The 25,911-nt window shown below is 38.7% G+C and overlaps 1 protein-coding gene across 8 annotated transcripts in view; it reads right to left on the bottom strand.

The window, feature by feature from the left end:
• Positions 1-2,538: 2,538 nt before the first annotated feature.
• Positions 2,539-25,911, bottom strand: part of LOC118429678 (unconventional myosin-XV-like) — a 56,821-nt gene continuing 33,448 nt past the window's right edge. For 6 of the 8 annotated variants that reach the window (XM_035840268.1, XM_035840270.1, XM_035840269.1 and 3 more), the window contains 25 exons: positions 25,683-25,754; positions 25,118-25,138; positions 24,832-24,913; positions 24,112-24,245; positions 22,889-22,984; positions 22,555-22,629; positions 22,061-22,224; positions 21,684-21,853; positions 20,915-20,987; positions 18,290-19,188; positions 15,298-15,371; positions 14,342-14,498; positions 13,389-13,738; positions 12,801-12,896; positions 11,992-12,604; positions 11,553-11,630; positions 9,959-10,080; positions 8,964-9,023; positions 8,234-8,312; positions 7,983-8,095; positions 7,670-7,788; positions 6,945-7,038; positions 5,503-5,552; positions 4,903-5,041; positions 2,539-2,651 (listed from right to left, as the gene is read on the bottom strand). In XM_035840268.1, coding sequence (XP_035696161.1) covers positions 4,963-5,041; positions 5,503-5,552; positions 6,945-7,038; positions 7,670-7,788; positions 7,983-8,095; positions 8,234-8,312; positions 8,964-9,023; positions 9,959-10,080; positions 11,553-11,630; positions 11,992-12,604; positions 12,801-12,896; positions 13,389-13,738; positions 14,342-14,498; positions 15,298-15,371; positions 18,290-19,188; positions 20,915-20,987; positions 21,684-21,853; positions 22,061-22,224; positions 22,555-22,629; positions 22,889-22,984; positions 24,112-24,245; positions 24,832-24,913; positions 25,118-25,138; positions 25,683-25,754 — 3,870 coding nt within the window. In that variant the 3' untranslated portion in view covers positions 2,539-2,651; positions 4,903-4,962. Of the gene's footprint in view, positions 2,652-4,174; positions 4,241-4,902; positions 5,042-5,502; positions 5,553-6,944; positions 7,039-7,669; positions 7,789-7,982; positions 8,096-8,233; positions 8,313-8,963; positions 9,024-9,958; positions 10,081-11,552; positions 11,631-11,991; positions 12,605-12,800; positions 12,897-13,388; positions 13,739-14,341; positions 14,499-15,297; positions 15,372-18,289; positions 19,189-20,914; positions 20,988-21,683; positions 21,854-22,060; positions 22,225-22,554; positions 22,630-22,888; positions 22,985-24,111; positions 24,246-24,831; positions 24,914-25,117; positions 25,139-25,682; positions 25,755-25,911 lie in introns of all 8 variants that reach the window. The other 2 variants (XM_035840266.1, XM_035840272.1) reach the window with 2 other exon arrangements.

Genomic DNA, 25,911 nt, shown 5'->3' with positions numbered 1-25,911 from the left:
TGACATTACTATAGATTTACAGTAAATGTTGTAAAAAATGTACATTATAGATGTAACATTAGACCATTGATTTGCATGTTAACATGTGCAGTTTTTTTCTACTTACAAACAAAGTTGTCAGTGCAGCACTGATATAATTCTCTGTCCAGCGGTAATAATGGCTTCTCCAATGGAGACTGTGGATACAGAATAAAGTTAAAGCAAGCAGACAAGTTCCAAACTCAACAGCAGTGTCTTTCAGTTATAACCTACACTGTGTTTGTTTTATAAAAAAAAACATACATGCAAGGTATAGGAAAGATAATTTATGTTTTCATGCATATATAACTTATTGAATGGAGGCCCCAGTTAGATCAGAAGGTAGGCTTCAATCCAATCCTAGTTTTTCACCAACTCACCAAAGGTGAACATTATTAGACATAAATCATGCAAATCAGGGTCACATGTACATAAGTTATGAGTGTCACATTTACATAATTTATTAGAAAGACTAGTTAGATTAAATACAGAGGCAATTTGCACTAATAATCAATATATAAATTGAGTTCTATCAAAGGATTGCAAACATGCAGAACAATATGTACAGTCAAACCTGCCCAAGACGACCACCCAGGGGACCGGAAAAAAGCGGTCGATTTGGACAGGTGGTCGCTGAGAAGAGTATCGACTCAAAACATGCCCGATGCAAAGTAAAAATAGTTTCCGTTGTGTTTGACTTTGACTTTGACTTTTAATGGCAAATAGCAAGCACACTGCACGTACGCAAAGAAGCGAGGTCTTTAATGTCAAATACAACATGCACACTGTAAACTTAACCGCAAGCTTTTATCGAGCTTTTATTCGATAGTGTTTTAAAGCTCAATATTTGTACACTAACGTTTTAGACAGGAAGGGAACTTTGATGCTGACAGTTACCATACAAACCTTTATGCGTCGCTGTGTTCTTGATCGCCGTATCTGAAATAACTACGGTGCACCTTTCGAATTCGAACCCGGTACGTCCCGATAGCGTAGCTACCCACGGGTGAATGTACAGTACAGTTGGTCAAAATCTGACGCAAACTGCCCGATTTCGGCACAAAATTGCACTAGTTATCATCAAAAATCGATGAAAACCTCAATTTTGAAAATGATGCGGTCGTTATGGGTCCCAATTTGGGCCGGTCGCGGTCGCGTTGGTCAGGCGGTCGTTGAGAAAAGGCCGCTTAATGCTTACGTCAATTGGAAAAAAAATCGGGACCGACAAAAAGCAGTCGAAATGGCCAGGTGGTCACTGAGAAGAGGTGGTCGCTCGGGCAGGTTTGACTGTACAGTGTTATGGCACAGAAGACGATCATGTAGATTACTCCTTTTACAATACATACCTTTGTGAATTGTACAAGTTCTGATTTCTCCTCCTCTGTCAAAGACCTGGGGAAGTAGATAAGTAAATTGTTGATAATTGAATCCATAGGTCGCTCCAATAGTGTTTACCATGTAGCAGATCGAAGGTTCCATGCAATAACATACAATATGTACTTTGTAGGAATAACATGCTCTACAGCTCACTAATTCTACTTACAGCATTAAAACACTCGGGTAATATATTAAGTAAAGAATGAACATTATTTGATAAAAACCATGCACATCTATCATACTGCTACTACTATCAAGTTTTCATTTTCATAATTTCCATACTTGAAAACACTGATCAAAATTTATGAAAATGAGGGCTTTATTTGCATAATAAACCAGAAACATGTCACTCCAAAGATAAGCATCATTTGGGAAAATATGAGCAAGCTTTAGGAATACATGTATTTACCTGGTTGTGTAGTATTTATTTTTTAGGAATAACTACCTGGCTGTGTATTAGGAGTAATCATCATTTAGCCGGGCGATGGTTTTTTTCTTCATTTTTTTCATAACTGCCTCTTAAATGATTTTAATGGGTTTTTTTTGTCATTTGTAGATTTTAGAACTGTATATTTTGGCCCCTGTACCCTGATATTACAACAGAATGAACTGAAATTTGGTAAAGAGGTGCCTTGATCAAATGCCTGGTTTGATTACCTGGTTGTTGCCTCCCTGAAATATTTTCCTGCATATTCCATCATGGGGGATGTCCCAACAGCCAGTGATGTCAGGTCACTCTTTGTGTCATTTGCAGCCTAAAATCACAAAAAAGAGAAAATAATCATCAAAATATTTACAGCAGCTGAAGGCTTTACACCCACATTATTTCCTGCAGTACCTACTAAGGGATGATTAACATGATCCATGTAATGCAGCTTTATCAAAGTCTTATCATTAACAATTTACTACTTAAGTTATGTTGTTCACAAACAAACAGTACACACATGTTCCACTGCAGCACCATGGGAACAACCTACGATGTCCATCTTAGAACTTGACCTTTGTCTCCTCAATTCCACTAATACATGTACCATTAAGACCCATCAACTGCTCAATCTTGAATTTTGCATACTTGAATTTTGCCCAAAACCATAGCTCTACTGAAACATAACCTTCTTGACAATGGTGAAATGTACTGACCTGACTGGCCCTATCTGGATCTGACCCAGATGAGATAGATGATCTGTGGGCCACTGGCTGCACATAGTCCTTTGGAAAGTAGCCTTTGTCTCCTTTCACCTCCCCCAACATCCAGTCTACAAATAAGAAGAAGCTTATGTTACTGAACAGTTCTCAATAAGACTGGGTTATAACTGACAAAATAAAAACTTGGTGGTACATTGTAAATATGTACCATTGAAAAGGAATGCTAGCAGGTTCAACTCTGCATCTCCCTGGGATGTGCCTGTTGGTGACATATTGTTGCGGCAACTCTTCGATTGTTTTTGCCTTGCGGTTACACACTGGTAAAACATATGACCTCTACATTATATCTAACAAAAGCCACACCTGTAATGTCACATTCTCAGTTTGGGCCTGAAATCAGGTACAAGATTACTCAATTGGAAATCGCAATTTAACCGCTGAATTAAAAACAATATTGACTGTACAATCATGATTAAAATTCATGTAAAAGAGATTTGCCTGATTGCACCTGTTGATGACTTGATTGTGCTAATTTGTGACATTTGCCAATTACAAATTTTTCTTTAAGTAAAAAAAAGTCTAACATAACCAATTGGTGCCTCATGGATACATTTCGGCAACTGTTAGTGAATGTCTTGCAAACTCACCAACAGGTCGGCCCAGTGTAATATCTGCCTGAATACCATGCAATAGAATCCTCTTGAATACACTGTATTTACATTCTTTTTATAAACTCTGTGGTGGTTTAAGTGAAAGCCTAGAATGATAACTCCATCCTAGGCTTACATTTTACACAGACCAATGTTGAAGTGTTGAAATGTTATTGCTTAAAATATGAATATTCATACTGCAAACTTGATTTTGGCCCTTAACAATGTAAAGAAGATGATGTGAGTTTTGGTATGATATCATAACAAACTAAACAAAGACCTTGGATTCCTAAATTCCATATCAAGCCTTCAACATTCTACAGAGGTCAACTTCAACTTTATTTTGAATTTGTGTCATAAACTGTATGGTGTGGCCAACTGTTGATTAACCCTCAATGATGAATCAAAGAAAGATAGGTGAGGATGTTCTTAACAATATTGCTTAAGAAAGAAACACCCATGTGTAAATTGTTGAGTTGAACCAAATGGATGATGAAGGCATTAGATCAAGTGGGAAAAGTTGTTAGGCTTGTAGGTGACTAATGCCTATAGGAAAGAACAGTGACTAAACGTTTACAAGGGCAGGTCAATAAAGATTTCATCCGACCCACTACTGCTCATTGTAGGAGAGGCTTTAGAGGCTTTATTCTTCCATTAGCTGTGATACAAGATACACATTCAGCTAGTCTTCCTGGACATAAAAGTTCACACATGACATAACGTATACGTAGGAGGCTAAAATCTTAATCATATCATAGAAAATAAGATTAAATGCATACAGGTCATGTTAAATTATAGCCTACAATAACAAGAGGTAAGGGGAAATCTTTATTGAACTGCCCTCAGATTTGGTAAAATTGTGCCTCTGGCAAAAATAAAACTGCAACTTGTTCCAATTGCTTTCTGGATCCATGGCTTCAATCAGTACAATAAATGACAGTTGTGACTTTGAAGTGTGCAGAGATGAAGGGAGGGTGTTTTACCTGACTGGGTGTTTTCTGACCCATCCACCTGTTCTGGCAGGGACCTGTCAGCTGATTCTTTCCCATCTTCCAGCCAACAGTAAGAGAGGAAAGCAGTTAGGAGAAGATAAGAGACAAACAGGAAAAGGTTGGGAATTTTCAGCCAGGAATAAGTTAGGCCCTATACACACGTAGTAAGCTTGTATACCTGTAAAAACCTTAATATCAGACATTCTCTTCCAGTAAAAAAAGGAATTCTTGACAATGTTTGCTGTATAAATGTAATGAGAGAATTACGTCACTGATAATTTGTTTTCATAATTTGTTTTGTGATTACTTTTATCATACCCTCATGCAACATCCGAGTCTCAGGCCTGACTAAACAGAGAAACATAGAGAAAGACAGGAGAAAGACACATCATGTGGGTGTCATCTTCGGGAAAACAGTGGATTCACACGTGTAACATTATACAATGTACACAAAAACCAAAAGATGAGACAACATTTAGCAAAATTATCCTGGCCTGCTTCCGTGAAACTGGCATGGACTGTCCATTGTCACACTGAAAATAATTACATTTGACACAGCAATAGTCATGGCAACAGTGTTCCAACTTACTTCTAATACTTACTTTCAAATTTCTTTTGATGAAGATAAGTGAAACGATCCCTTAGAAATGTGCAATGTACTATCATAATAGTTGACTACAGAGAGCTAAACATGTGTCAAATACATCACAGCGCCTTACCTTCATTGATATCTTCTCGTAGTTCCTTCAACAACTTTATGACATCACCTGACTGGAAACTCAACAGCTTGTCTTCTTGTTCTTTCCTGGAAACATCTCTGGTGACATAGGCTCTAGTAGCACGGACATAGTTGGAGTCCTAGATGCAAAATGATTAACAATTGCTCAGTACTCGGTACTTGAAGAATTAGGTTGTTAAAAGTTTGCTCATTTGTATTTATTCCTTGTGCTCGGTTAAAACTGCACATTCAAGTTTGGTCATTTTGTTTGTAGACTTTGAAAATACAGGATATCATTAAGTCAAGAAGGGATGAAGTTTCATTATTCTTAACGTCTTGTAGGTAACTTTGACGAAGACTAAAATAAACGAACCAGGCCTGAGAGTCCGCAACTCTCACGAGTTTACGTTCTGAAGTGATTGGTCATCAGTAGTGATCCTGAAGGTGGTGACAGTAGTCATTGAAAAATTGATCTGTGTATACTTTTGTGTTGGAAGAAATTTTAGCATTGTACTATGATTACTACCAACACAGATGAGCTTCCATGATATTTAGATAATTAAATACATGTGGTTTTACTAAACAATTATGTAATACTTACTTTTTCAGATCCTCAATCCATTTTCTAATCATATCTTGAATCTGCTTTGCCTAAAGATAAAGAAAAATAGATAAAATCAAGTTAAAGTAACATAAAATTTTTGGCAAGTGCCATTGAATAATTTTGTTTGCAACAGTGTCAGACAGAATTAAATCATTTCTGGAGATAAACTTAAAGGTTGTAGTTGACAATACAAAAATGCAGAAAGCACAAAGATTCTGAGCACTAGATTCTAAAAACCCTTTCATGATCAGTAGTAACGTAAGGTTACCAGTTTACTTGCAGGACCAGTTTACGGTCACTTATTGGTGGATGCAGACTTCGAGGTCAATTGTAAAAAAGAAAATTCTCTTGAGTAGGAAAGAAGTACGTTTATATCATCTATGTGTCTTGCCTTATTTATCCTATAACTTTGCATCCAGCAAATCACGTCTGAAAAGTCCGACAACAATTTACATTTACGCTTGAGTGCGCACAACACTATTACAGATGACCCGGTTCTGATCGTAATTCTAGACGGCTATTTTCGTCCCCTCTTTAAAATCCAACAAACTCTATGAATTGAAACATCACCTCAAACCAAACCTGGAGTTCTTATCTGAAGAATGCATGGGGATTTTATGTATGTTGTCCAAGGAAACTCTTATAAACTGCATAAAAACAAGTGACTGTCCTCGCCGAGCGGGTAGTTTTCGAATGCCATGTTGCATCACGTGACTTGCCCGTTAAAGCTTGGTGCACTGGAGAGCGAGAAATTGTCGCAAGGGGCGCTGTTGGGGCTAATTTATGTGGGGAGGGCACGGCGTGAGCAAGCCACATGTATACTGAACGCATTTCAAGGCCAGTTCTTATCTATACAGGTGATAACAACATCCAAATGCGTTGCCATTATTATGAGTAGCATTGTGCAAGTTGTCGAACAGCATGGCGCTCTGAGTGGCGTTCTGTTGGGGCAAAGATGACTTACCGATAACGTTTTGCGGCGATGCAAAGTGGCGGCATGGCCATATGTAAACAATTTATCCATTGTGTTATCTCAGTGAACTACGTGGGGGACTTTTAAGGGAAATGATCAGATATATGTCCTTTAGAAAAATAACCTCATGGAGAAACACCATTATTAACAAATCGACCGTAAACTGGTAACCTTACGTTACAGTGTTCCCTAAAAGACCATTGCCTTCAGGAAGCTACATGTACATGTAACGTTAATAACAAAATGAGTATGTTGCGATTGTATGCTTCAGATCATTCAAACCAAATTAATATTTTGTTATAATTACTATATGTGTATTACCAAGCTCAGTAAAACAATCCTGTATATAAAAAATGTGATCTCTCCCCAAACATACACTACATGATAATCTTATAATCTATTTTATTGGCCCAGTACAGTTTACATGGTATCACTGCTATACAAAAGTTACTACAGTCATCCCTACCCTCGGTGTATACAAGGGAATCCTGCTTCCATTGTGGAGGTTGATCTGCAAAACAGTCCTGGGCTCCACCTCAACTGATCGGATGTCCTTGAACCTGATGGATGTACAATAATGTGTAAAGAAATAAAAGGAAGTGGCCATTGGGAGAAACAACTTTGGCCAACTGCACTCCGCATTAGCCAACAAACTAAGGAGGACATGCAGAGTTTCCTCCTTGGCTTGTCTTCACTGATAAAAAATTAATTACATTTACACCATAAACCAATGAGCACTCAGCATGAGATGGACAAAGATGTGTGAAGGACAGAGGTAACAGACGTTGGTGCTGCTTCAACATGTCTGTGAAACAAGTCGGTGTCACACCAAAAGGCTGTTACTGCTAACACTAGCTTACTGCATGGTACAATACAGGCGCAGGGGAAAATTGATATAAGGGCCAGACATCAATTTGTTTTCTATAGCCACAACTGAAGATATCCCTGTAGCTAAACTGGTAGGAGCATCATACATGTAGGTGAGATCCTGAATTCAATTAGTTGTTAACTGGAAGGGTTGTAAAGTGGTGCCTTGACCATGTTAAAAGGGAAAGGGCTAGCAACCCCTTCCTGTAAAAATATGCCCTGTCAATGACAGAAAAATCAAGGACTTGCTGACCTATGTGCTACTAGGCACTACAAAAACAACACATAGACACAGGAGTCTCCACCAAAAATGATGCAGCTTACCTGAACTCTCTCAACACATGAAGACAGTCTTTAAACGCACTCTCTGCATCCCTCCTCATGAATCTGACTCCAGAGTGAGACACACCCAACATCTGGACATCTGGGTTTGCCCTGTCACCCTACGGTGTTTCAAAGTTTGATGTTAAACACTGTGTCACAGTCATGACAAATTGTACTGATTAAAATAGTGACGGATACATCAAAATTCCTATTCCTTCCAGACAGAGAATGCACCAAAAATAAAAACTACAGAAATCATTGTATATATATTATCATACACAAAGGATATGTAACATGAGAAGATGGTGTTTACCGATACAGGGAAGACTCTGCAGAAATAGGTGGGAAAGTCTCGTGCTATGTCCACAACTCTCTTCTTGGTCATCGCAGTCTGGGACAGATTGGATGGTGTGATTCCATGTTCGTCTGAAATTTGAACAGATTATATCACTAAAACACATATGGTACCATTCACAACTACATGTTGGTTATTCTTAAGACCTTAACAGGAAATCATTTCGTATTTGAACTCAATACTACAAACATGAAATGATGGTAAAATACCAAATATGGTTTGTAGCTTGCTGCTCTCCTCAATGGTCATCCTCAGGCAGCTGTTGATCCTAGACACATCATGCACCACCTAGAAAATATATACAACTTAAATCATGGGGCAGGAGTATATTGAGTTTGTACACAGTATTACACAACTACTAGATTGAGAAGAATAGTTGATGCCAGTGCTTCACATTCATCACACAAATGCACATCTTCCCCATACATGTACAATGTATATTGTAGGTAACTTTCATCTCATTTAGTTAAGAAATTAGCTGCTTATTGTGTTAGGGGCAATGCATTGACCAAGTTTTGAATCATCTCAATAACAGAAAACAATTTGTGATGTTGACTGGATCCGAACCAAATCTACATACAACAGAATTCAGAATGACTTCAGAATGTCTGACTTCAGAATGCTTACTTGTGATTCTGTTATCAGAGATAGGATTCTGGATAATATATTTTGTATATTTCCATTTGGGGATTCTTTTATACCTATAGTGGTAGTCAGTGACACATTGGCTAATCAATGTTAGAACACACTTTAGCCTGGCTCAGACGCACTGATATGACATGCAGCCCTCCTCACTGAAATATTGCACCCAAAATAAAATGCATGACCTTCTTGAATTAAATCATTGTATACAATGTCATGATCCTTACTTATTTCATGATCAGCACATGGAAAACCTGAAACTCCAGCAGGAGAAACTGTTACAATTATGTAACTCACCTGTGCAAACACGAGGTTCAGTGCCATGGGATTCTCCAACTTCTCTGTGGGATTAAATACCTGAGGTGCACAATGGAAAAAAGAATGTGATTAAAGAGTCTGACTCATCAACAATACTTCTGCCAACTGTCCCTCTTTTGCTGTGATATTTCTTTGGGACATCTTTTACAACAATTTCTGGACAGCAAACAAAAAGGATCTGACATAAGCACCATGCAGTTTATGTTATCTCCAGATTATCTACATTTGTAGAACCCATTGGAAACAATCATGTACTATACAGTCATGTAACTGTTTAAACAAGATTGTCTTCATGGTGACTGCTTCAGTGCAAATCTATGACATGCTTTTCCAATGTACTGTACTACAGAATTGCTTCAACTGCAAATAATAGTTTCACAACCTCCCACCTTTGTCAAGCAATTTGCTCTCATTACAAAGCAAATGATACGCAATGTTTCTTTCTACATTATTTAGTATATGGATTCATTATCTACTCTTTCTGCTTCAAATATGTTGCAGATATCCTTCAGTAAGCTATATTTGTACCTGCTCCTCATTAATTGTGTAGATCAATGATGTTAAAATTAACATGATCTTTGTCTCATGATATTCACTTTTGTCATTCCTGAGCCAACATTTGATGTGGGTGTTCTGGACCAGTGTGAACTTGTATCACACACGCTTCCATTGATGATAAAATACAATTTGAACATGATTCATGTGCATAGGATGCACCACTGTCGAAAATTTGAATCTCAGATTCAGACATTGGAGCTGATGTTGTTGCAATTTTTGTCATTGTTTGAGGACACCAAATGTTCTCAACTTCTTCTGGCATATTTTGTTTTTCTGGGCAGATATGACATAAATACAACAGTGTATTCTGGCAAACCATGGTGACTGCTACAAAATGTATTACTACAAAATCTCATATTGAGACATCGAGACAATCAAATCTGAATAATGAACTGTGAATGTCCATAGAGTAATACCTCCTTCCTGACACACAGGTTCCAGTGCACCCTGGTGTAGGTATAGTAAGGCCCAGGATTGGGAGGGTAGAGTTCTGTCTTAGTCTGTCCTGACCGGGGAAAACCATCTTGGGATACAACATCTGGAAGACAGTTTGAAAAAACAAGGACTGTAAGGACAACTGTAATACACTACTTTGAGCTCCTGTATGTATCAATATATGAAGAGCAATCAAGCTAAGATTGGTACAGACGTATAGTGAACAACATTTCAAAAGCATCACAACATACTGTAGCCTGTACTTAGAAATTTGTTCAGATAGGAAAAGCCCTGCTTCAGTGTGCCTGTGTTAATTATATAACGTTATTACCTCCTTGAAATGTCATGGAGGTTATATTTTCAGTAGCGTTTGTGTGTCTGTCTGTCTGTCTGTCAACAATATAACTCAAGAACGGCTGGGTGGATTGGTTTCATACTTGGTGTGTTGGTAGGGTGTGACAAAAGCTGGAAGTGATTAGATTTTGGGCCCCCTAGCGGCTTCCGTTGGTACTGCATTGCAACTTCCGGTTTTGCTATCTCGTGTTCTGAACAAGCTATGGTCACCATTTTGAGGCGTTAGATAGCTCTTGTGCTCAGGAATTAATGACATATTAAGTTTGGACCCCCTAGCGACCAGGTTTGGGATAGCAGGGGCATTTTTGTCAAAAACTTCTGAAATGGATAACTGCAGAAGGGAACAACGGTTTTTCATGATTTTTGGTATGTGGGTACCTTAGACAATGTTGTTCAGAATTAGATACTAATCATGCAAAATTAAAGTACATTTGCATAATTAATGAGAATATTCTATCATAGCAGTTTTTTCAAAGTATCTCTTGTCCCGGACATGATATGGTCTTGACATTTGGGTGGTAGATAGCTTTTAGCGCCATGACATATTGGGCCAAGTTTCAGCCCCCTAACATTTAATTTTGGAACTGCAGGGGCATTTTTGTCAAGACATTCGAAAGAGGGTAACTGCAGAAAGTAACGATGGATTGCCATCATTTTAGGCATGCATGTGGCTTAGGCAAATATGTTCATAATGATATACATGTTATGCAAATGAAGACTTAATTTGCATAATTAATGTGGAAATTGTATGATTCCATTATTTCAATAACTGGGCTTCAATAAGTGTAACTCATGCAAATTATGATAGGTGGAACATAAGCAGATGCCAAATATGCAAATGAGGAACAGATTTGCATAATATATGTAAGAAGTGCAAAATCACCTAATGACTAATGATGGGAATTTTATACTTGTGATATGTGTAAGTTAGTCAATGATGAACATCGCCATGCATAAATCATTTGAAAGTGTCATTTGCATAAAATTTACAAAACCTCTAAATATTTCATGCGGGTATGAGGTCGCCGAACTCTAGTATGTACATGCAATATGGTAAAATTGCCCTGTTGGTTTATCAATCATGTCGGATGAAACTGATTCAAATGTGGGGAAAGCTTTTGGGAACGAGTGCTGTATCTTTCTTTCAAATTTTGTCTAAGCTGCTCACTATACATGACATGCTTTTATGATTGAGATATTGAGATGATTGTAGTGACAAACCAGGTGCCTGTGGTGCATCTATCTGTCCCCCTGCATCTGCTTCATCTGTTGGGTGATTCTGAGGAAGCACTGGTCTACCTTTTAACAAAAGTAAATATAGTCTTACATACATTATCTGGGCTGTAAATTGATAGCAACAAACAAGAATATCATCTTTTACCGCTCAGCAAATAATGATTGAAAATATAAAGTTTAACATATTAAATAAGTTCACACCAAGAATTCCATCTTCTCAGATATGTGTATTTACCAGTCTTGTACTTATTAGTACATGTACAGGTATCTACAAAAGATGCAGGCAGTGGCAGCCATATAGAAAAATTACATTCAGTAAATAAACCTCCATTAAACATGACACAGAGCAGACATGTATGATGCAAGCAGATATTCCATACTAATAGTGATCACATCCCATCATACATCATATAAGTTGTATTACCTGTTTTCTGGCTCAGCCTCCTAAGGGCCTCTTGGTGTACCTTCAAGTCCTGACTCTTTTCAGACACTGCATCTGAGTCAGAGTCTGAGGACAGCAGGGATTCTGCGTGGCCTGCTCGGGATGATGACTGCACTCTTTTGATGATAACACCTCCAATCTTTGCCAAAGCTGCTTTGTGATGGTCTTCACCTTCAGACTCTGTACTTTCTGCTTTCATGTCTTGTGGTTGCTGTACTGAGCTGTTCTCTGCTGTCCGGACTGCCTTCTGTACTGTAGGAGGGTTACTGGCCGGAGCTGCTGCAGCTGGTGTGTCAACAGAAGGGGGCAACTTTTTCTTCACCTCCTCCAGTTTAGCCATCGCCTCCTGGTGAGGATCTGGCTTCTTCTTCAGTATGAATTTGGGATTCTTGTTTGAGGGTGACATAGGCAGGACTGGAGAAGCAGTTTTTACAGGTGACTTCTCGAGTTCCTTTACGGGAGCCTTGGCCACTACAGGTGCAGCTGGTGTTGTTGGAGAGGTCTTCTTCTCTGATGTAGTGTCAGGACGAGGCTCCTTAGCTGGTGAGGCTGATGCAGGACTGATGGACACTTTCTTAGGAGAACCACGTTTCAGCTAGCAATGGCAACAAACATGTTACACAATGTCATACAATGTCATGTAAATGTACAAATACATGAACATGTACGTACTATTTGTAAGGTCAGTACATGTACCGATCTAGTGGCAATGGAGCTGACAATGTGCTGCCTATATCTATATTTTGATAGCTAACTACTACAACCCAGGACAAAACAATTCTGTGCTCTACCTTGTCTATAGCCTGGAGATGAGCTGACAGCGCAGACTCCTTTGTAGGTACCTTGTTTTCTCCTGAGGAAATCCGCACATGGACCGTTCCATCCTCCTGCAGTAAGTTGGTACATCATATATCATGACATGCAACATTTTTACACGTAATCTTTGTTGTTCTGACTTCTCATTGGTCTTCTAATGGAATTTGTTGGATAAGTCTAATGTCTTCTCTGCACTGGCCGCGCAACATATAAAATGTGACAATTGCAAGTGACACACCGGCTTTAAGCACTGCTGACCTATGATATTTTCTGTGCATTCCCTCGCCAGCATGTAGGTGGATGCAAGCAAACTGTGCCAGCAGTCTAATTTGAACAGGTTATCTGTTTCAAGGCAGAATGTACTTATTACTTAAATGTGATAATATTTTAGGTTTTGGCATTGGCACATCAAAACATGCTGTCTTCTATGATGCCTGTACGATGAGTACTTTTTGGCATTTTTAAATTTTCTTACTTTGTATTTCTCTATTAAGATATAATCATTACAATGTCATGTAGTTGGACCCATATACATAGGACTCTAAGATCATAGTATTACTCACTTGTTGCTGCTGCCCTGCCTCTGGCTGTTTTGGTTGGAGTGACCCACTCAACAAGTCTGCAGTGTGGTCATCGATCAGGAGTTTGCCAACATCACGTTGCTTTCTCTTGAGTGGCTTCTCTGCCACGGGTGGCCATTCAATATTACCCACACGAATTCTTGGAGTTGTTTTGGTGTAGAAGGCATGAGAGCGAGTTTCTTCTTCAGACTCAGTGCTGTCTTCATCCTTTGTGAAGGGAGTTACATTTGGGTCAGGTAGACCTACATTAGGAGGTTTCACTTTACTAGGAGCCACCTGGGAACCAGCTGCAGGAGACCCCTGTACAGCAGTCGGGATGGCATCGGTCTCATCTGGATAGAAAGCATGAAAACATGCTTACCGTAAGACATGGCTTGTTCTTAGCTTTAAATAGCCTGTTCTGCCTCGATGGAAGACACCATTATACATGTACTTTCAAATTTTTCAAACTACTCCCACGATTAAGCAAAGGATGGATACAAGTCATGCCATACAACTCCATGCTGTAAGAGTTTGTGAGGGGATTGGATTATACATTACAGCCAATCAACAATCATTTGACACTTTGTGTGTGTTTGAACAGTAGAACTCAAGTGTGTTATGAAATATTGTACGTGAATAGGGTGCCCCCACGACCACCCCCGGTCGAGGGACCGGTAAGCGGTAAGTAAGCGGTAAGGGAGTCCACGAAGGATACATACATGAACATTTGTAGTTTGATTATGGGCTGTCTAGAGCCTTTCTATGGTACTGCAAGAAAGAGAACTTCTAGTTTTGTTATCTGTTTCTGAGCATGTTGCAATCACGAATTTTGAGTGTAGGGAATGAGAAGTATTACAGAGGAGTAGGTGGGTGGCACTAAATGGCCGCTAATCAGCCATCCAGGACTAAAGACTACAAGTGGACAGATATAAAGACATGACCCTGTAGCTGACCTGGACTTTGTTCCGTTAAGGAAGCTGTTGAGGACAGTGATGGAGGTTTGCTTGTGCTGCTGTGACTGTGGGGAGAGCGGTGTTGTGTCGGGATGCCTGGGGCCTGCTGGGCTGGCAGCTGGGACTGCTGGGAGAACAAGGCCTGCTGCTGCTGAAGCTGGGAACAGAACAGACATCAGCTGAATCATACACCAGTAAACCTTACATCATATCGCAAACTCATGTCTGAAGGCTATTTGCAAGGGAACTCACACTGTGAGGTAAAGCAAAGTTTAAAGGGCGAAAAAACATCTAGTCTGTGGACCTATCTTAAATTTAATCAGATCGATGTTACTACAAATACTACTGGGGGTGAGGGGGAACAAACTCTTCTGAACCAAGTCTGTTTTTTATTTTATTTTAATATTTTCATTGTAAATTAAGTTACATTACAATTTTTTTCCATGCCTCTGTTTCTGTACAGACCTTATAATAAGTGGTTCACACTGCTAACAGTAGTGGTTGCCACTAAATTAGCAGCTAATCAAATGGTAATGGAATGTGTTCAACTCCTATACTCTTCTTATAAGTGCTGAAAGTCAGTCAAGTAGAGAAAGCACCATATGTACATATTTGTGCCATTTCATCAGAGCATTACTGGTAGATGGGTTCCATGTGAAGTAATGTTCACTATACTACAATTAATGTATAATGCTATACTGCCCAATCCACATCCAGCATGAGCGGTGGATACAGTGTCTAATGTAATGTTTATACTGTCTGACTGCACATGTGTGTATGTCCTGATTAGACATTCCGTCCACATACCAAGTCAATAAGAAGTCAAAAGTGAAATGATTTTAATACATGAGTGAGTGATGTTTGGATGGAGAAGTACAAAAATGTAAAACAGGGTTTAATAGTTTGCAACAATTCCATGTACAGGATTGCCCAGCTGGATTTAAGTTAGGACTTACCAGCATCATCTGTTGTGCCAGGTATGCCTGCTGCTGAAGCATTGCCTGTTGCAGCAGGGCAGGGTTCCCCACACCTACACAGAAATTCAGATTCATTTTTAATCATGCTAAACTCAGACCAACATGCTGAATTGACTGTATTAAAAAAAATTCCATTGTGCAAAAATGAATGTCAATTACCATTCAAAATTACTATCAACATTATGTTAACATTACCCCAAAATTCCAGCATCATTCCATACTTTTATTTCCAAAATTAGCAATGAAAGTTTTTAAAATCATTTCCTGTATACGAAAAAGCCTGCATGACATTCAAGATGTAATTGATAAAGAAAATCCATAAAATAACTGACTACCACAACACTAATTGTCATTTGGCTAAAATATCTAGGTCTCAATCAGTTAACATGGTTTAATTCTTATGTGAATCTATCATGTGACTTTGCTTTTACCTCCATGAAATGTCATGGAGGTTATATTTTACCCTGTGTTTGTCTGTGTGTCTGTGTGTCTGTCTGTCTGTGTGTAAACAAGATAACTCAAGAACGGCTGGATGGATTGGTTTCATACTTGGTCTGTTGGTAGGGTGTGATAAAAGCTAGAAATGATTAGATTTTGGTCCCCCTAGCGGCTTCCCTTGGTACTGCAGCGCAACTTCCGGGTTTGCTATCTCGTGTTCTGAGCAAGCTATGGTCACGATTTTGAAGTGTTAGATAGCTCTTGTGCTCAGAAATAAGTGACATAAGTTTGGGCCCCCTAGCGTCTAGTTTTGGGAAAGCAGGGGCATTTTTGTCAAAAACTTCTGAAGACGATAACTCAAGAAGGGAACAACAGATTTTCATCATTTTTGGTATGTAGGTACCTTAGACAATGTTTTACAAGATAAGATACTAATTATGCTAAACAGGAGTACATTTGCATAATTAATGAGAATATTCTATCATAGCAGTTTTTTCAATGTATCTCTTGTTACAAACATGCTATGGTCTTGATATTTTGGTGGTAGATAGCTTTTGGTGTCATGAAAAAGTGGGGCAAGTTTCAGCCCCCTAACATTTAATTGTGGAACTGCATGGGTGTTTTTGTCAAGACACTCCAAAGAGGATAACTGCAGAAAGAAATGACGGATTGCCTGCATTTTAGGCATGCGGGTAGCTTAGGCAAAGATGTTCATAATGATATACATGTTATGCAAATGAGGACTTAATTTGCATAATTAATGAGGAAATTGTATAGTTCCATTGTTTTCAATAACTGGACCTCAATACATGTAACACATGTTAATTACGATAGGTGGAATATAAGCAGATACCAAATATGGTAATGAGGAACTTATTTGCATAATTTATGTAAAAATTGCAAAACCGCTTTATGATTTAAATAATGGGAATTTTATAACTGACATGTGTACGTTAGTCAATGATGAACAACACCATGCATAAATTATGTTAATGTGTTAGTCAATTGCATGAAAGTTGCGAAAGCTCTAAATTTTCATGGAGGTATGAGGTCGCCGAACTCTAGTTTACCCTGCGTTTGTGTGTGTGTCTGTCTGTGTGTAAACAAAATAACTCAAGAACGGTTGGGTGGATTGGTTTCATACTTGGTGTGTTGGTAGTGTGTGATGAAAGCTGGAAATGATTAGATTTTGGGCCCCCTAGCAACTCCCCTTGGTACTGCAGCGCAACTTCCGGTTTTGCTATCTAGGTGTTCTGAACATGCTATGGTCATGATATTTAAGTGTTAGATAGCTCTTGTGCTCAGGAAGAAGCGACATAAGTTTGGGCCCCCTAGCGTCTAGTTTTGGGATAGCAGGGGCATTTTTGTCAAAACTTCTGAAGAGGATAACTCAAGAAGGGAACAGCGGATTAACATAATTTTTGGTATGTAGAAACCTTAGACAATGTTGTACAAGATAAGATACTGATTATGCAAAATAGGAGCACATTTGCATAATTAATGAGAACACTCTATCATAGCAGTTTTTTCAATGTATCTCTTGTTCTAGACATGCTATGGTCTTGACATTTAAGCGGTAGATAGCTTTTTGTGTCATGACAAAGTGGAGCAAGTTTCGGCCCCTAACATTTAATTTGGGAACTACAGGGGCGTTTTTGTCAAGACATTCCAAAGAGTATAACTGCAGAAAGGATGGAGGGATTGGCATCATAATAAGGCATGCAGGTACCTGGGGCAAAGATGTTCATAATGATATGAATGTTATGCAAATGAGGAATTAATTTACATAATTAATGAGGAAGTTGTATAATTCGATTGTTTTCAATAACTGGACTTCAATAAATGTAACACATGTTAATTATGATGGACGGATTATAAGCAGATACCAAATATGGTAATGAGGGACTTATTTGCATAATTTATGCAAAAATTGCTAAACCGCTTTATGATTAATGATGGGAATTTTATTATTGTGACACGTGTACGTTAGTCAACAATACCATGCATAAATTATGTTAATGTATCAGTCGCATGAAATTTACAAAAGCTGTAAATATTCATGGAGGTATGAGGTCGCCGAACTCTAGTTCTTATTTGAATCTATCATGTGACTTTGCTTGAAAGTAGCTTGTCATTTGCAACCCTTATTTGAGTTACACGCCAAAATTTCATCAGTACGGCAATACATATATATAATGGGTCATTGATATGATCTGGCATATTCATCATGCAAAATAGGATGTCATATGGAGGGAATATATTCATAATCTGTATATACCACACTCCTTTTACTCATGGTGATGTCATGACATTGGTCCATGAACTGATTCCAGTCCAGGACTTCAACTCCTGACTGGAGGGTAATTAGCACTTGTTACAAAAGTGTAAAATTTTGCAATTTCCATTGTACATGTATTTCATTATATAGTCAGACTAAAATTAATGACATAAATACATCAAATATAAATCATTTTATGAAAAGATCTAATTACATACAAAGTCTAAAAGAAAATTTCTTCAATCTCTCACACACCTTGCATCAGCCCCATATTTGGCATAGTTGGCAAGAGTCCTACTCCCATCATTCCTGGCTGCATTCCCATCATGCTATTTGCTGCATTGAGATCCACATTTTGCCCTGCCATCTTGGGTGTCGTCGAGGATGTTCCTGTAGTCCCAGCCGCTCCAGGTGGTGCAGGTGCTTGTCCTCCTCCCTTCATGTGCACCTCCATACCAGCTGCATCACCGAGCTCAGAGCTGTCGTCTGACAAGACAGGGTTGAAGAGTCTGTCCAGGTAGTCATCCAGACCTGACTGGGACACTTCGCTGTGCGGGATAGACTGCCCTCCCACAGAACGGCCCCCAAGGCTCTTGTGCCTTAGTCTTGTCTCTCTGTGTGGAGTGTTGCCCATTCTCCTGTTGGACATGTGGTGTTGAGGCGTTGACCTAGATGATGACGGACTCCCAGGGCCATGGTGGAACCTGCCGCCATCCTCTGTGGTGTAGTCTGGTGCGGGTGGCAGGCCATAATCTCGAATCGGGAGTTTGTAATCGTACGGCAGATAGTCACTGCTGCCCAGCATGGAGTCCTTATTGGCAGCTTGCCTTTGAGGGAAGTTATGCACATATTCTGATTGTTGGGACAATCTTTCTGTGTGTTTTAGGGGGCCATCGTATGAATATCCTCTTACTCCACTCTGTAGCAGCGGAGGAACCTTGGTGGGGATATCTGAGAATGATATGTCCACCTCCTCAGCATTACTCGCCATTTTATCTGAGGATACAAGAAAGAAGGATTTGCAGACAGGGAATCCAGGTGCCATCTCCATCTCTGCGATGAGGTCGAGGACATAGTCGTACCCGGCCAGCTCGTACTCTTCTGTTCCATCCCGCAGCACAACCGTCCAGCCCAGGTTCTCATCCTGGACTCCTCTGGAGGAAAAACAACTTTTAGTTCCACCTGTGAGCAAGCCTGACGGCTCTCTATTTTGTATCATTCATTCTATTTTGTATCATTGCCTTGTAGTAATATGTAAACATGTACAATGCTATCCTAATCATACATGTCAACAATGATGTGAAATAGTCTGGATAATAGAATACTGTAAATGCAGAAACTTTCGCAGTGGTTTAATGTTTGCGGTTTTCGTAGTGGCCGCTTCACCACAAACTAAAACCACTGGGAACATTTTTCCATGGCAGTAAGAGACTACAGTCCATGGTGCTACTGCGAACTTAAAACCACCGCGAAAAGTCCTTTTTCCCGCTACAACGAAATTAAATCCCCACAAACTTAAATGCATTTACAGTAAACACAGTCAAGTAGTGTTGCTCAGGACTGTCAATATGTCTTATTTCTACATCATTGTGAATGTTTATTCTGCAATGTTACAGTACAAGATGTGGGTACAAGATGCAAAAGACAATTATATCTCTTAAAATGATAGGTGAAGGTGAACAGGTGACAGGGAACAGAAGATCGAAGGTTCTACTACCCTCCATCCCATCCTTTCATGTTGCCAACTCATTCATCCCATCTTTTTGCCTTGAAACAGAGGATCTTCAAGTTAGTTTCTAAACCCAGCTTTGGAACCCCTTGTTTCCTTTTAAACATCCATCTAATATATAACGTTATAGTTGATTGGTCTTGCTCAGGAATGTCATGTCTATAACATCTGTACCATCGTAATGTCAACTTTTCTTAAAGTAGTTTCCTTCTAGTTCCGCAACCTAGTCATAAAGATTAGGCCACACCAATTTAATTTCTTGGTTCTCGGATTTTTTCAGAAAAATATTGGGGCGGGCGATCGAAAAAAAAAAATTGCAAAAAGGTTGTGGTGAACTTATTTAACACAAAAAAACAAGGTTAAGTAGTCACGTTTTCAGCTTTTCATGGCATGATTTATCCAATGAATCTCTTCCTTTGATGTTAACCACTGTTCTGATCATGTGACTGCAAATAAGCGCTCTGATTGGTTTATCAACAATATGTGCCCCTGGAATGGGGTTTTTTAAAGGTCTGCAATAGCAAAACCTATGTGATTTTTCTTGGGACTAAATTTTTTTTTTTTTGCAAATCGGAAAAAAATTGGTCGGGAAATCCGAGAACCAACAAATTAAATTGGTGTGGCCTTATTAACCAAGTCTTGTAATGATGGTGCTAACTGTGCTGTGCTATTCTATTGACATGAATCTTTGTCTACACCTATAACGCACAATGCACATTGACTGGTACAAAATATCTCATCTGGCTGACGTCTGTGACTGACTTTTGCAGTTTTCTAGGATAAACGCTCCCGTGGGCTTGCATGACCCATTCTTACCGAGAACTGGCTGGGCAGCTTTATATATATATATCTTATCTATATGTACATTGACTTGTATGAGGTCTGACTTTCTGAGGTCTTCTGGTGTTATCACAAAACATTCCAGAAAATGTGATCAATGGTGCGAATTTCTCTATCTACGCAGGACATATATATACAAATGTATAACACACCACAGCTGACATCTGTGACCAACTGTCACACTTTTCTAGTATATATTGACCACGTCATAAATATCTGGAAAGACAGACCAAGGAGCTTTTTCAACCTCCTTAGACAGACAGACACAGACACACAAACACACAGAGGTAAAAATGTTGCTGATTTCTTACCTGTGGTGCAGGACTGTGACGCCAAACTCCTCGCCGGTTGTCCAGGAGTTCACAGAGGATGTGAAAGCTTCACCTGGGGATAGAAGTGCATACAAGATACTAGTTTCCTTACAGCCTCCAATTGTCATAATAAGTGGAACACTCTAAATAAAAGACAGTTCAAACAATTATCATTTTCACTTTGCCGTACCGTAGGTACCTTTGTCGAGTAAGTGATTTACGACTGGCTGTTCATTGAGTCACCGGGTTTTTCATGACATGTACACTTATGTGTCTACATTGCACCACTAAAAATGCCTTTAAGTTTGCAGACTCAAAACAGATATCATTTATACAAATTAAGACCTCATTTGCATAATCCATGAGAAAATAAATTATAATGTAATTCCATAGTGGTAGATGGTGGGAAATTCATACTTGTGGCATTACAAAGCTAAGTAAAGGTGAAAATTGTAAGACATAAATCATGCAAATCAGTGCCACATTTCCTTGATTTATGAGGAAATGATACAATACTCATCTTTGCTAAAGAGAAGACTTTTACGTGTATACTTTGAACAATCTGTACTATTTGAATAGTAAGAGATGATCAACTGAGACAATTAATGCAAATGAGGCCCTTATTCACATAATGGAATATACTTCACTCGAAAAGGTTAATATTATTTGGTGAAGGTTTGAGGTCGTGGAACTCTAGTTGTTCATATGTTAGTGTCAACTCGACTGGTAGACACATATTTCTCAGCAACACTGCATGAAGCTGACCTACCATCATGAAACCTTGTCTCCAAGGCCATGTTAGCTAGTTTCCTGTTTGTCTTCCACTCCAAAACACACGGCGGGTAGGTACGCGGCAGACCCTCATCCATGGCTGGAGAATGTAACATCTTGTGCTGACAGTGGTTGTTGTAGCCATTATCCATACTGTTGGACACATGGCTGAAATGGACATGAAACAACTAGTAAAGAAATCCTCTAATGTGCATACAATGTACTTGCAATGTGTTGTAACTTAATACCATATGAAACGTTTGCCAATCAAGAAACATTGAAGCTTAGTTTTTCGTAGCCTTTTGCCATACATGGCAGTCCCAATTCCTGTATTAACAACTTACTGTTAAAAAAGAATATTACACTGTTACTCACTTGAGAAGGTATTTGTATAGTGTAGGAGATGGGAACCAAGATGACAGACAGTTTGTCAGCAAAATCCACCCGCGCTCACGGTTCCAGTGGGCAGGTCCCTCTCCCCATGTCTGACTGCACAGCTGGCACAGAATCTCATCCCGAACAGCCTCATTTTTTAGACCCTGCAAAGTAGGTAGAATCACTTTCCATTATTTTTCCACACTACATCACAGGACAATACTAACTTTCTTCCAACACTTTTTTTCTTTCTTCAGGTATGACATCATATAGGCCATTTTTGACTAATTTCTTTTTTACAAATAGGCACAGTCCATTTTTTTTACCATTTTTTTTACCATTAACAAGCTTTTTCCCATGACACATGTTGCAAAGGAATACACAATGTATGTCTCCTAAAGGATAGTGATGAAACTTATCCTGGCACACACTTGCAGTCTACATGTTGACATAATTAATATAACACAACAAAATTTCATATCCCCCCGCCTCACCATCTGAACAATGTAGTTCCCCAGCAGCCGCTCCTTCTCTTCAGTCAGCCTGGTGTCGCCCATGAACCTGAGAATCTGGAGATGGTGGCATGTGAGAAAGAGTCTTAATATTTCTAACTTTCTCTTGCTTCCAAAGAATTTAACAGTCATGCCGTGAGTGAGTGAGTGATCATCGTTCCCTCTTGAGAAGATGTCAAAGTACACGTAACAGTAAGTTGTTATGAGCAATAATTATAACGTATGATATGAAAGGTAAAACTCTTCATGCAAATCAATGAAATAGGTACACATGTAACATTATATGCACACAGTTGTGTACATGTCACATACTTACCATCTTGAATACAGCAATGGCCTGATGTGCATCATCATTACTCATCCTATGGAAGGGTGCAGAGATTGGCTTCTTTGTCACTCCCCATCTCCCTCCCTAAGGTTCATACAAAAACAGACTGTATTTTACACCTTGTTACCTTAAGTTTGTACTGTTGCCTTTCTCCATGCAAAATGTCTTACTCTGTTCACTAAGGTAAGGCTAAGAAGAATGTTAGACATATATAGCTGTATTTGATAATGCATATAATCTATCAGTTGACTTACAAGTCTTATAATGTTTGCATTTTTTCATCAAGTAGATAGGACATATCGTAACATATTGTAACATATTATCGTACTATATTATGCAATCTATCAATTGACTTTCAAGTCTTATGATGCATTAAACCACACAAGGTTACTGCAGAATAATTTGAGCTTATACTGAAGGTACTTTTGCCATCTACAGGTTAAGCCACAATACTAGATTGTAATGGTCTAAAAAGACAACCCAACTTACTCATAAACCTCATGAAAATCATCTCTATATTTCAGTCATACCACAGGTATGGTGAAATATATTGTATTTGCAATGTTTCTTCTTCTTGTCCTGTCAAATCTTCAAAGTGCTTCATCTCCTATGGTTACTTTCCCATGGCCAGTTTTCTACTCAATAAACATTTGAAGACCCGTGTTTTCTGGTGCTTTATTTCCTATGTGTATGGTGTTGTGTGACTGCTTGGTACAGTTCATTTAGCAACAAAAAATTGTGCTGTCAATACACAATGACCGGTGACAGCAGTGATTCAGCACTACTAACATTATTGTTAAAATTCTGTTTAAAAAAACAAACAAACAAACATGAATTGCATAATACATATTATGTTAAAGTACATATTAAATGCAAATAACAGCTGTGTGCATAACTTGTTTTATTTACCTTTCTAATCAGCATAGTCAGTGGCAATAAACACGGCATACTAATAATGCATATCATATTTATTATATCAATAAGACCAAGAAAAAATGTACACCATCTTGTGGCACCTCCCATTAGATGTTTTGTTTGTTTGAACCTTTATTTATTCATGAGAAGCTCAAATTGGCCTACAGGCTGCTTTTCATTGAGGTCATGAGGGAGATAAGGGTCAGATAAAATATAATGGAGATACAGATTACATACTGATACTGAGTGTGTGACAGAGCACATACCCAACATACATGTTAAGGCAGCCCTCCTACCTTGAGGTAGATGCTGATGTACTTGGAGAGCTGATGCCAGTCCACATCAGCAGGGAGAGAAGACTTGAAGGGCTGTTCTGCAACATGGCTGAACACTTTCACAACATTTCTGTCAGTGTGCTGGGGGTGCCATGCTGGGAAAATTATTAAAAAAAACTGATTACATCTTTTATCATACTAAAACAACATAAAAGAGACAGTGTCTTTGCCATTTTGAAGGTGACATGATTGTAGAACGATATTTTGTGAAAGCAACGAACAATTTATGAACTTCAGGAAATAATGTGAACATTGCTTCATATCTTCTAGAATCAATAATTTGACACAGTGCTAAAACAAAAATCAATGTTGTATTAGTTCTAATGTTTTGTGTCTAAATTGGCAGGATACGACAGTAGAAAAAAAGAAAAGAGTATCAATATCTCATCAGTCATATATATGGTATAATCTTTGCTTTCTAGAAATTCCACATTCAAGCATTCGACAGGTAACACCGTAACTGTTAGAATAACAACCTTTATGACTGATGTATTGTGTTTTTTCATTAGTTATGCAAATAAGATCCCCAGGTGAATCAATAATATTAGTTGATCACCTCCACCCAAAGAAAGACTGACAGCAGCTGCAGGGTGCATAACACATTGTTACAGCAGGTTAACCTGTCGCAAGACATGTGTGACCAGAGGAACTACACCTATTATCATCATGAAATCTACTTACATTTTATATTGTCAAAGATGTATGAAAGTTCGGCAGGAATTTCCATATGACTGAGATCTGTAATTTCACGAGCTTGTTGGGCCTGTAGATGAAAAAAAAAAACAATGTTGGTCTCAAGATACTAAACTCAACTCAGACTTTTTCCTTATCACTCAATAAATACAAATTACATGACATTCTATAATTTGTTTATCTCATGGATGGCTGCTATTTTCTAATTGGTCTTATCAGGTAACTGTTAATATAAAATATGTAAATCACTGTTGCCATTATCATTACAACCAACCTCTTCTTGTTTCCTGTTTTGCTGAGGTCCAGCAGCATGTCAAAAGTGAGAAAATAAACTGATATCTCATAAAACAATGAAAGACTCCACGACCTCATACCTTTGCCAAATGACATTAACCTTTTATCAGCGGCATATCATAATGTTTCTCATTGATTATTCAAATGTAAATAGAGTTGAGTTTATTAGGAAGCCCTTTAGCCCCAAATGGAGCTAATCTTCCAGACAGCCCAGCTGTTTCATCAAACCCTCACACTCATGACACCAACCAGTCATAATTTCCCATCTTTGCCTCCAGGCAGCTTTTTTTAAAGCTATCTTGCGAATACAATCATGGTAGCACGTACATGTAACAAGCACTGCACTGCATAGTCATATGTGTACATGTTTGTGGGTCTTTTTCTAAGAAGTCATTCATGTGGTCCCAGATAAATGACTGATGACATAATAACTATCACATTGAATAGTACCATAAAAACTTAACCAACATGTGAATGATTTGATGATGATAACTATGTAACTGACCCTACAGGTAGAAGATTTGACAGTGACAGAAAAGACTCACCATTGCAAGTCTGTCAGCCTTTTCCTGGGCCAGTCGATTCAATTCTGCTTGCTTTTGAGCCTCTTCACGAAGCTGTGATGATGACAAATCATGACATTACGTTAAACTAGAATTACATCTCTACGATGTATCTGTAGGATAGAAGAACATATCTGGTGTGGATGTCAAAAACACCATATCACAGAATGTAGTTCTGAAATGTCCAGACTGGCCTCAGGCGCATACTTCA

The sequence above is a fragment of the Branchiostoma floridae genome, chromosome 13 (assembly GCF_000003815.2).
Source record: "Branchiostoma floridae strain S238N-H82 chromosome 13, Bfl_VNyyK, whole genome shotgun sequence".
Classification (NCBI taxonomy): Eukaryota; Metazoa; Chordata; class Leptocardii; order Amphioxiformes; family Branchiostomatidae; genus Branchiostoma; species Branchiostoma floridae.
The sequence above is the reverse complement of the archived record's forward strand: the minus strand, read 5'-3'. Positions and strand labels throughout refer to the sequence as shown.